Source organism: Pseudopipra pipra, chromosome 2, assembly GCF_036250125.1.
Source record: "Pseudopipra pipra isolate bDixPip1 chromosome 2, bDixPip1.hap1, whole genome shotgun sequence".
Lineage (NCBI taxonomy): Eukaryota > Metazoa > Chordata > Aves > Passeriformes > Pipridae > Pseudopipra > Pseudopipra pipra.
This window is the reverse complement of record NC_087550.1, coordinates 93,280,866-93,293,342: the sequence shown is the minus strand read 5'-3', so window position 1 is coordinate 93,293,342 and position 12,477 is coordinate 93,280,866. Positions and strand designations below refer to the sequence as shown.

The 12,477-nt window shown below is 36.5% G+C and overlaps 1 protein-coding gene across 7 annotated transcripts in view; it reads left to right on the top strand.

Moving 5' to 3' along the window:
* Positions 1 to 12,477, top strand: part of ATP11A (ATPase phospholipid transporting 11A) — a 111,128-nt gene that overhangs the window by 56,485 nt on the left and 42,166 nt on the right. For all 7 annotated transcript variants that reach the window (XM_064646479.1, XM_064646478.1, XM_064646483.1 and 4 more), the window contains exons 3-5: positions 6,976 to 7,065; positions 8,190 to 8,270; positions 9,797 to 9,904. In XM_064646479.1, coding sequence (XP_064502549.1) covers positions 6,976 to 7,065; positions 8,190 to 8,270; positions 9,797 to 9,904 — 279 coding nt within the window. The remainder of the gene's footprint in view (positions 1 to 6,975; positions 7,066 to 8,189; positions 8,271 to 9,796; positions 9,905 to 12,477) is intronic.

Here is a 12,477-nt window from a genome sequence, read left to right as displayed (position 1 = left end):
TTTATTTTTTCTTTCAGTCTGGGAGTAATCAGTACATAGTATTTTGTGGTGGTGCTCCTGTCTAGCTGCAAACTTGTCCTGTCGTAGTTTCGTAAAGAGAAATTTTTACAGCTACGGAACCCACTTGTGCCTAGGTCACCAACATAACTGGAGGCAGCAGGTCCTCAACTCCCAGAGGATGATATTGAGGAGTATTGGGATATGACTCTTCAATGAAATGCAAGGTTGAATCTACAGTGGATGCAGACCTGTTACTTGAAGAATTTGCCTAAAGAGATGTCACTGAAGTTAAATTATTATTGGAAATCACAAAATGCTCTCTTGTGCTGTAGCTTTATTTCCTGTTCTTCATATAAAGAAGCAATAAGGTGAACTCATGGGAAAACAGTAGTATTATTAACTCCTGCTTTGAAATGCTGTATACTATATTCGTGGACCTGAAGTGATCCTGGTTTTGTTTCACAAATACTGCAGTGTTCTGTTGTCTGCCTGTTTCCTTGGGACTTCTCATCAAATACTGAACCATTGATTTCTATGATAGTGGCCTAAAACAGTAATTCTGCATTTTGAGTACAATACATTGCAAGAGAAACTTTAGCTACCTTCAGTGCTAATCTGATTAATTGTGAGTCATCTTAATCGCAGTGACTAATAGTTAAATAAAGTTAAATAATTCTGACATGTTTCAGCAGATGTTGAAATATTCCTTTCTTTCAGCAGAAATTCATGCCCTTGTGCTGTACCTCTTCTGTGCAGCACTCATTTATAGTGCCACTATAAAACCACAAAGACCGAGTGTGCTCTGATTTCTCATTTTGTTGCCACATTTAGAAGAAATATTAATACTGAAGCTTAGGGAAATATTAAAATGCCTCCACCAGGATGAGCCACTTGGAACCCAGAAGAGACCTAGGCTGTCCTACACTTCTCCAAAGTGATGCTTCGTAACTGGGAAGATTTGTCTGGCCTCTCTTGGGCCATGAGATAGCAGTTTCAAGATGAGGAGTTCAAACACAGCCCTGAGCAGTAACATCTAAAAGTCAAAAAAGCATCCAAAGCCCACTGTGGGAATAGGCCTTGTCATGTGAAGCTGATAAATAATTGTGTAGAATACTCTCTGTGGGCAGAGAGGGTGATTATACACCAATGTTTATAGGACAGGGACCGATGCAGGGTGTTGTGTGAGCCTTCTAGTGTGAACATACTGCTCTGCTTTAAAAGCAACTGTAACACAGAGTTCCCACCTTGAGCTCAGGTAATCCACTGACTCACAGCCACACTGGCTGAAGCAGGAGGTCAGATCCCATGCTGCAAGGGTTGAAGAGTCAGATGTGCCCAACTGTGCCAGAGAGTGAGTGGGGCAGGAGCCATTGTTGGCAGTCAAGCTTAAATACCTTTTAATCGACTGGACTCCCTAAGGTGCCAGCTCAGGGATAACGATACCTGAGATGGGATGTGAGTCCATGGTTGTGCACTGCTCCTTCCAGGCACAGTAATACAATTTCCTTTTGTGAATAACTGCCAGTGCCTAGAGAGAGCAAGGAAGACCTTCTGTTTGCTTTTGATGATGGATCCCTGGATGGGATTGCCAGGGCAAAAGCTCTCTGCAACCTCCTTTGTGTTCCCAGGAGAAGCCATCTACCCTTCCCATGACTTGGTCCACAGTTATTAGCAATATTTTATACTCTGCTGGTACTATCCCTAACAGAGCCTTTAAGTTTTTTGTGTCAGTATGGAGTCTGCATATAGCAAGAGAGAAGCAGAAGAAGGAAGCAAAACAAGCAGATCCAAACCTAACACCAGGGAGGACAGGTGTAATTTTTCCTCACTTCACATATAAGAAAGTGAAGTTTACTTACTCTCACACACTTTCTCTTTTGTTTTCCTAACATTCTCTGTGACTTCTGTCTTCTGTCAGTCATCTGTGCTGTAAGATTTATTTTTATTTTTTTAAAATTATAATTAGATAATTACAGATGCTGAGGAGTGTCCTTGTCAGAGGAGTTCCTGGAATTAATAGCTTGTATTATAAGATTGAGAGTTGCTAAACAAGGATGACTAAAGATAGGCTTCTTTGTTTTAATAGAATTCCTTTTTTATTAGCAACAGTTTTTAAGAAACCCTATGCCAAAATATGTATGCTTGTTCCTCAAATGTGTAGGCACCATTTGATCTAACTGCCCTGAACCAGTTTTATTTTTGCACTTTCTCTGAATGTACTGGTGGCTCTAATTCACTTGTAAAAGCCCTACATGTAGCAGAGCTTTCCCAGGGATCCCTGTGATGTGAACAACCTTGTGATGTGGAGAAACAGGGGTCCCTCCCTCGGTGGGGTGATAAACATTGTGCAGATGACACGTATGTTAATACTGTCGTTAACAATATTGTTAATTGTCCTTCCACAGTCATTCCAAATTGCCATAAATATTGCAAAGTATTTTTCAAAATATTCCAATTTTATTGAGTAGCATATAAACACAGACGTCTGAAGTTTTTTGCCTCAAGTTAAAAACTTAATACTGAGTTAATACATTAGAGAATATAGATCAGTTCTTCTACAGACTTCCTATATGTTTATAAGCAAGTCACTTGAGTTAGACAAGCCATGCTCTCAACTCGGATCTTAGGATTTCAGATGATTATTGACTTCCTGTACTTTCATACCCTTTGCTACAGTTTGATTTGCCAGTTCTGTGATAGAGTTAGACAAAGTGTGTTTCAAAAAAGTAATCATTTTATAAATAAAACTAATTTAAAGGAAATTGTCAAACTTTCGATCAGACCTTTTTCAACTATTCTGTTGAAGGGGGATAATTATATCTATGTAATATATTAAATGCTTATGTTGTTTTAATAGCATAATACTATGTAAGGTGGTATTATATAGAGAGTGTTGTGTCCACTACCTAAAAGAGGCCTGCAAGAAAGATGAAGAGGGACTTTCTACAAGGGCATTTAATGATAAAACAAGGGGGAATGGGCTTTAAACTGAAAGACAGTTGGTTTAGGTTGAATATTAGGAAGAAATTCTTTACTGTGAATGTGGTGAGGCACTGGAAGAGGTGGCCCAGAGAGGCTGTGGATAATACATCTGTGGAAGCATTCAAGGCCAGATTGGACGCGGCTTGGAGCGACCTGGTCTAGTGGAACGTGTGCCTGCCCGTGGCAGGCAGGTTGGAACTAGATGGTCTTTTGAAGATCCCTTTCCACCCAAACCATTCTATGATAGACACACATGCCTGCAATCTAGTTTTTAAACTGCAGGTTTAAGAATGCAGTGTTTCCTGGTAACTGATAGATACTATAAAAATCCATATATTAAAAATACTGAAGTCACTATGGACACAAGTGACTGCAAAATTATTGTTCAGCTTTTCTCTATACTTCCCTGAATTTACTGTCTTCAGGATGGATTCTGTTTTGCAGAAGGGATGAGAATCAGCTTAGCAAGATGTATGTAAACCAGGGTGAAGCAACATAGTAGATGTTTTTGTCATAATAGTTTTAAGGGTTTACATGAAATAGTCGAAAAGATTGAGGGGAAGTGAGTGAAATCAGAATGGGTTGGAAGAGAGGTGTTGACTATTTAAAACAAATAATGTGTAAGAAACTGAGGTGTTGACAGAACTCAGTAGTGCAGTATGGAGTGCTTTATCTTACCGCTCCAGCTTTTGATGTCAAGTGATTACTTAAGAAACTCTCCATTTACTTAAGGAAATACCTTCCTCTTAGGACAGAAAGAGAAGCTTGAAATATGAGCCAGAATTCTGGCATGTAGATATCAAATGAAAAGGTCAAAGTACAGTGTTTTAAAAAAATCAAGCCATTGTCAAGAACACTATTTTGTATCTTTGAATTCATGTGACTGGCTCTAATAAGGAGGTGTTGGAGCTGAAAGCAACATGGCATCAGTAGTTGGTGCACTGGTGAGATGAAACCAGGGACATAAGCTGGAATACTGTTAAGGTGTACATGAGTAGTTCAAGCATATGATTACAGAAGTACACCAGCACTGCAGGTACTATGGCAATTATAGATGGGAAGAAACTCTACTTGAATGATGCTGATTTGACACCAGACAGACTGATTTTACAATTTCTTGCACGGTGCTTCAGATGCATCTGTTCTCACAATGTGTTCATCTCTTGGATGAATGTGTAACTGCTACTTCTTGCTGTTTGCTGTATTAACTCCTGCATGCAAAAAAGCACATATGTGCTGTGGCCTCTATTGTAGCAATTAAAGAAGATCAATGAAGCCTTCCCCAACTTAAAAGCTTATTCAAATAGTGTGTAACTGTTTGGATAACCTTATATCCTTCAAGTGAATTACAGTGAAAAAAGGCAGTTAAATATACATAGACTGCTTTTCAGGTTTTACAAAGAATGAGACTAGTATCTGAAGATGAGAGATGGTATTAACTCTGGGCACAGTAATCTGATGCATTTAATATCATCATTTTTAATGTCTTTCCTTTACAGATTTTTTATTTTGTTCCTGCCTAACTAGGGTAGAGAAACTGCCTTGAATGCAATCATGACATAAATATTGTTCTGAGTAGCAGCCACTCTGTTGCTTCTCTGGGGAATGATTATGGTCGTTAAACATTAATTACCCATTCGTAGATACTGTTCTGAGCTGCTGATGGCTGGGGCAGGGGTGAGTCTGCTAGACATCTTATTAGTGGTCTTTCTTTCTTGACTAAACTTCAAATATTCCTTTGAAGAAAAATGGGTGGAATAAAGATGTACTTTGTATGTCTGAAACCCAGTGTAATAAAGTGCTAAAAGTCTGGCAGGTTGTTTGAAAATAAAGTTTTAAGAAGTCTTCCATGTTAAAGGAGCATTCATTTTAGGAATTGCTTCTCAGACCACAAAAATAATCTGTTCCCAGGTTATTCACTTTTATTCAGCTAAGAGAGTTGCTGACCAAAGGTGGAGCTGTGGGAAAGACCACAGCTTGACAGAGAAAGCAGTGAACTGAGGTTAGAATATGAGGAGGATCAGATACTAAGTTAGGTAAAGTTGAACATTCAACCTTGTTATAGATTGTCGTTTTAGCTGATTTACTTGACTTCTTCAATCACATTTTTTAAATATCTAGTCTGGCAATAATATGCTGTTACCACACATTTAGTCAAATAACCCTTTAGGAGGTTTAAAGAGGAAGCCACTGCATAAGAGATTGTTTTTTTTTTAATGAAGGTGATTTGGGGAGCTTGTATAAATCATCAAACTTTTAACAGTCAAAAAACCTCTTTACCATGGAAAAAACACTACTTCTATCAAAAGAGCTAAACAGAAGAATGTTAACAAAATTTTTTCACTGAAACCTCTATTTGTTTTTCTTTCTCAGCAGATGGAGATTCTTGAAAAATAAAGGGATAGAATTAGAAAACAAAGATAATTTACCTGATAAAGTTAATGATGAAAATACAATTATTGTTGTAGAATAGAATCTTTATTTTCATCTATCGCAACAGCAGTTTTGAATGACCAGGATTGTTATGCAAGGAATTATAATCAAGTCTAACTGGTTCTTCTTGAAAATTCCAAGATAAATAGCCAGGTAGTGGGCAGTGCAAGCTGCATTCCTGTTGATGAAAAGTGTTCTGATTGCAAAACTAGAGCATTTGATTTTTCTAGGTGTTGCATGTCTGCCTGCCTGAGTTTTGGCTTGCTCACATGTGACTTTACCACTTATCCAGGATAAGTGGTAACTTAAGGCATATTTAGAATAGATACTGATTTTTGGCACATGATATAAAAAGAACATTTCATTCCTATGTCTTACACTTGTCCAGGCTTTAACTCCCAAGAAGTAAAATGATTATTCTATATAGTAGTGCTTCATGTACTATTAAGGGATACTTCTCAAGGATCCTTTTTGTCTGCAGATGTAATAGAAGTACTTCCCTTCTGGAGTTCTGTCTGTCTTTGCCTTCAGGGCCAAATTCAAAAGATGTCTAGCTCATGGAATAATTTGGTTATCAGCAAGTATAAGTGCAATCTGCCATGAGGAGACAAGGCACATTTGTAGCAGAGCAAATAAATTAGGATAAGCTTCTTAACCCATCTCCTTTGAAATGAAAGTTTTATTGGAGTTGTCATTTTATTACGTGTCAAAGGATAATTTAGATAATAAGACTATGCAGTGTTAGTTTTCTCAAGCCATTTTTTAGACCTTTTCACACAGTTTTAGCAGACATTTTTACTTGTGTTCCAATAAGCTATCAAGCTATCCTTGCAATGATTTTCTGGATCTACAGAGTGAGCTGTGTGAAAAGTGTAGGTGAACGTCTGCAGGGCAGGGGAAGGGGACTAGATTGTGTAAGATCCTTTCTCTCTCACTTATATGATTTTTTTTCCTTTGAAATTTTAGCATTTTGTGTTTGCAGTTTTATTTACTGTTTCTTATGTCATTTTACAAAACTTTTGATAATTGGTAAGATCAGTAGAGAAATATGCATTTACTCTTATTCACCACTATAGTTTTATCTTAAGGAGTATGTGCCCTACCCAAGGAACAGAAGAGGGGCTGACAACTTTTATTTGGTTGTCTTGATATGGCTGTGTAGTTAACTCTCAGACTGCTACCTATTTCCTCAAGTCATGCAGACAACATATGAGTGAATTAAAAGTGCTCTTCGAAGTGACTAAGATACTTTTAAAATCCATTGATGGCTTTAAATAATCTGTTCCATAACTAAATCTCCAGATGGGCATTGTTGCTAGTTAGAAATTATTACAGTCCCTAGTAGAAAGATTATCACAATTCAGAAAATCGATTTGATTCTGAGAATACATGATTGTCCATTTAAGATTCAATTTCAGTAAATTATTAAACTAACAAAAATACTTCTTTTTTTTTTAATTTAATCCTGAAATGTGAATTATGAAGTTTTTGATTTTTTTTTCAGTAGAATGTAAATAAAATTTTCTTACAAAGACTCATCATCTGTGCATTTGTTTTCAGTACACATTTTGGAACTTCGTACCAAAAAATTTGTTTGAGCAATTCAGAAGAATAGCTAACTTCTATTTTCTCATCATTTTCCTTGTTCAGGTAAGCTATCTCCATTTTTCAGTAAGTTCCTGGACTCTTTCTAAAAAAGAGAGGAGTTGAAAAAGGTTTAAAAATTATATGGTTTTGATGACTAAGGAGGTAAATGGTTGAGCCTGGACAGCCTTTTACACTGATGATGTGACAAAAAGAGTCTTATTTAATTTCCAGGTTGTAAATGGTAATCTAATCTAATGAGAGTTTGATACCATCACTGGTTTGATGGGAAGACATGTCTTGATAAAATTTAAAAGAATGAGTGTCATTTTTATTTTGTACTAAACATCCAGATCAGTAAAACTAGTATTATAAATTATGTTGGTGATAAAGTTTTGTTAGTTTTGCAAAACATGATATTTTATAAAAATAATTCCTTGGCATCAGTTTTCCAATTGTAGTGTCATCAAGGTCTGTAGAGAAATCGAAATATAGATACTGGTATGATGTTTACTTAGGTGGGGTACATAAATACTTGTTTTTGTAATTAGTACCATGAATAACTAGTGTGTTGCTTTCTAGGTTTCTTCATTCTGAACCTTTTGCAACCACTTAAATGTGCGAAACAGTAAAAATCTTACTAAATGAAACCTGTATTACTTTGCATACCAGATTCTGTAGAAAGAAAAGTAATGTGGATTCCCATGACAATTTAGATTTTGTCATTTGCACTCCCTCTCTGAATTCTACCTCTTTGTTTATGTTTGCAGAAGCTGCAGCTCAGTTTTTCAGGATTTACTTTTTGCATGCATAAGAACAGCTGTATTGTATAACATGTAAAGCCAGTGCTGTGCTGATTTCTAACGATGCTCCATAATTTTGCCTCCAAAGCTGCAGCTTCCCAGTCTAATACTTCCTTTAACTCTTGCAAGCAATATTTTTGTGAGACATTAACATCTGAATGTTAACGTGATCTAACTACAGTGTTGTATCTTTTTATACCATCTAACTTTTAATTTTTGTCGCTATAGTATATATTCTTAAAGTTGTATCAAAGTGCTGTTCTTCTTAATTCAAGTTCCTTGCTCCTTGTAACATAGTGGCAAAATGATTGCTTGAAAGATCTTGAAAGATTGACTGCTTACATTCACAAAAATATAACCAGAAAATATTTGTTCCTTTTGTTGCAGTTAATTATTGATACACCTACTAGTCCAGTTACAAGTGGACTTCCACTTTTATTTGTCATCACTGTAACAGCTATTAAACAGGTGAGTAATTTAGTTAGCAAAAGTAAAATTAGAGGGAACAGTCAGGTCAGTTTGGATCTGTCTAGGCATTGCCCCCTCCCAGCCTCTTGCCTACCCCCAGCCTACTGGTCTGGTGCGGGGGAAAGTTTAAGAGAAAGCCTTCATCCTGTGCAGGCACTGTTCAGCAGCAGGCAAAACACTGGGGTGTAACCAACACTGGTTTAGCCCCAAGTACAAAAAATAGCAGCATATGGACTGCTGTGAAGATCCACTCTAGGCAGACCCAAAACAGAGGATAATTTTGACTGTTCCTTAATAGATAACCAGTTATCTTTGCAATCTTAATGCCAAATGCAGACTTTTCCTTCATGAGTTTTCAAAGAAGCTGTGGCAAGTTGTGATTCTGTTTCTTTACAGTGCTAACTATACATAACTGAGTATATTCTATGGTTGAATTCAGCTCTTCTTGTTGAGCACAAGTTGTGATACATGCAAGAACTACTCTTTTAGTGTGGCTTTCCAACTATTAAGATTTGAAATGTTAAATTTTAAAGTCTTACTGTTAGTAATGACCTACCAAAGCCCAGGTTATGACATGCTGTGCCACTACTACAGTTCTGTGTATCTCCTTGGGTCTTTCTCCCAGTGACTGGTGTGGATTTTGGGACCTGTTTGAGGAGCTGTTCCAATCCCTGGGAGTATAATACACTAAAGTTTAAAGTCTCTTATGAGTTCCCAGATTATCTCTGGGAGTATTTAAGGAAGTGATACTTTTGTTCTACATTGAATTTTCAAATGTGCTCAGGTGAATTAGATGTAAAAATGCTATGGACTACAAGTGGTATTTTCCGTCTCTTAACCACTGGTGACTTTGTTAGTCCCAATCTTTATCACATGGAAGCACCTTTTCAATGGAAAGTTCCAGATTCCCTGTCCTTTATTTAGTTTGTCTGTTTGTATGAAACACAAATTCATAGGATAATTGAACAATAAAAATAGGTTTCGCTGCACAGTCTTTTGAAAAATTCTTCCCAACTATATATACTGTATTTAACGTTAAAAGGTTTGGCTTAATTGTATGACAGTTGGGAAGTATGACCACCTCTAGTCAAGTCATCTCTTTATCATCTTGCAGGATAAAGTCCCAGTCTTTCTAGATCTATTTTGTACACTTCTATCTATCTTCTTGGCAACTGCTTTTATAAGTACTTTGCACTTACTCAAGGGACAATAGAGCATGAGCAAGAGATGATCACTTAAATACCAGAAACTGTTCTGCACATTGGAAACATCCCTATTCATCAAAATGTCTTCATTAAAATACATAATGTTGTTGACCAGTGGTAATTGTGAATGCTCTTTTTCACAGATGTCCAGCATGACTGTAGTACTGATATGTATCACAATTCCATTTGTTCTAGTGAGAATATTTTTTTCCTTATCTTGATCAAGGATAATTTTTAAAATTTTTCTTGCAAGCTAGAGCTATTCTGTGTCTTTGTAGCCAAATGTACACCACTGCATCATTCCATTTCACTCTTTTCTAGGGTTACGAAGATTGGCTGCGACATAAAGCTGACAATGCAATAAATCAGTACCCTGTTCATTTCATTCAACATGGTAAACTGGTTAGAAAGCAAAGCCGAAAATTAAGAGTAAGTAACTATGATCTAACAGGTTTTGGGAGTCAGGCTTTACACACTTTACATGTAAAGTAAATTGTACAGAAATGTAGTATGATGATATAGCATTTATTGTGTTTTATGGAGATTAGACCTACAATATACTAATTTTTAATTTAATACCTTTGAATAAAGTATTTTTATAAATTAGTTAAGTTTCTACTTTCTTTGCCTAGTTAAACTCCTTTGATAAATGTTCCTATCGTTTTCTAGTTTTTAACTTGAAATTAATCTCATTATTTATCTTTACTCCATTTCTGTCATCTGCAATTATCATTGAATTATAGAATGGCTTGGGTTGGAAGGGACTTTAAAGATCATCCAGTTCCAATCCCTCTACCGTGAGCAGGGACACCTTCCACTAAACCAGGTTGTTCGGAGCCTCATCCAAACTGATCTTGAACACTCCCAGGGATGAGACATAATTACTATCATGCACATTAATAATTTATTAATTATGATTGTGACAGTCAATGCTATATATACAGATATGTGCATACGTATATACACAACACATTCTGAATGCTTTCATTACCCAGCAAACCACAGTCTCTTCATTGACCTTCTGAATGTTGCTACATTCCCTTCTTGAGATTTTGAGGGTTATTTTCAGAAATTAATTTTTGCTGTCTTTTTTTCCCCCCCTTTCATGAGCAGATTAACTTTTTATCATCATTTTCTTTAGAACTCAGAAAATTTGATAGATATGTGCTTGGAATTTTCTTATTTTTAATATGTTTATTTGGGGTATCTTTTTCTGCTCTGCTGTGTTTGGGCATAAAGGCATCAACAGTGTTCACAGCCTCTCTGCTGTGACCTTCTCTTTGAGTGTAATAGCTTCTGTCTAGGGCTTCTCAGATTAAGATGTCACATGCTGAGAATTCTGTGTGTGTAACTAACCCGTTAAATATTCCAAACAAAAAAAATACTGCATAACTGAGGTTTGAATTCAATTAGTTAATCTGTTGCCTATGTTTTCTTAATTTCTCCCCTATGCCTTGCTTTTCAGAGATTGTGTATTGAGCAACTAAATGATAGGAGAGACAGACATAGGAAATATTTGCTTGGAAAGGGATATCTGTATATATGGGTAAATATGGGTAAAATTCTGAGATCTGTATAACATGAGAAAACAAACTAGATTGTATAAAGGTAGACCTTTCTGCACCTAAAGCCTTTAGATATTCGATTAAAGAAAGGAAAAAGATTTACTAAAAGAGGAGGTTTCTTTTTCACAGCAGCAGAGAACGGTTGAGGTTGGCAGGTGTCTCTGGAGGTTGTCTGATCGAACACCCCAGCTCAAGCAGGGCCACCAAGAGCTGTTTGCTCAGGACCACGTACTAGACAGGTTTTAAGTATCTCCAAGGAGGGAGACTCCAACACCTCCTTGGGCAGGCTATTCCAGTGCACAGTGAAAAAGAGATGGATTCCTCCCATGTTTCAGTTTGTGCCCATTGCCTCTGGTCCTGTGACTGGCACCACTGAAAAGAACCTGCCTCTGCTCTCTTTGCATCTTTAGCTGACATAGTGACAAATGTTGCTGGAACACCTTTTGTATTTTATTAAGAAGTTGCTGTGTGCTAGTACTTTTATTTGTTTTGGGTTAAGGAAAAAGAGAATTTCATACCTGATAGTTGCAAGTATGCTTAATAGCTTGTGTTCTTCCCTGCCAGGTGTACAATCTGAGACTTTTCATCACTATTGGTAAAGAAAAGAAAAGCCTTTTGCATATCTACAAATAGATAAATCTAATTTATTATCATAATTCTAAAATTTTATTTTAAGATGTTAATGTTGCTGATTTTTGTCAGGCTATTTTGCTTAACTAGAATTAACTGACTCCTGCCAGCTGCTGAGGGTATTGGAATTTAGCTTTATAAGCACATGACAAGAACAATGATTAAGCTGAGTCTTATTATAATGACTTATGACAAAAAAGTATATTGAACAGATGTTGACCTACATGTAACATTGCAAGAATTACATATTTTAGATGGTATTTTTATTGAAACCCTGATGTTCTTAAGATGTGGAGTATGTCTTTGCAACTTGTTAATTTGTTTATAATTATTTGTAAAAGGTAACCTCCAAAAATGTAGCAAATGCCTTTTTTCTCAAATGACTGATTTCCAGGAATATTTTGAATTTGTAGTTGGTTGGCTGTTCTGTGATACTTTAACATGCTGCAAAACACTGCCTATGTCTGCGTGAATAAAAATTCATTTGCTCATCTGTAAACGCAAATAAAAACAGGATGGACAAATTCTAGTCACAAATTCTAAAAATGTACCCTGTGTTCATTGGCAGACTTGGAATTCTTAGCTTTTTCTATCTCTTACTGTAATATTTGGAACTACATGCTTATCCTCTAGAGCCAATGAGAGTAGCTCACATCTCCAGCTGGTTTTGAAACAGTGTTTTGTTCTATTCAGTCTTGAAGCAGGGATAATGTCTTCCATCTCTCAAACAATGTTGCAAAACTTAATAAGACAGTACTTGCAAAATGGTCAATCCTGAGAGGAGAGGTAGACTTCAGTCATTCCACA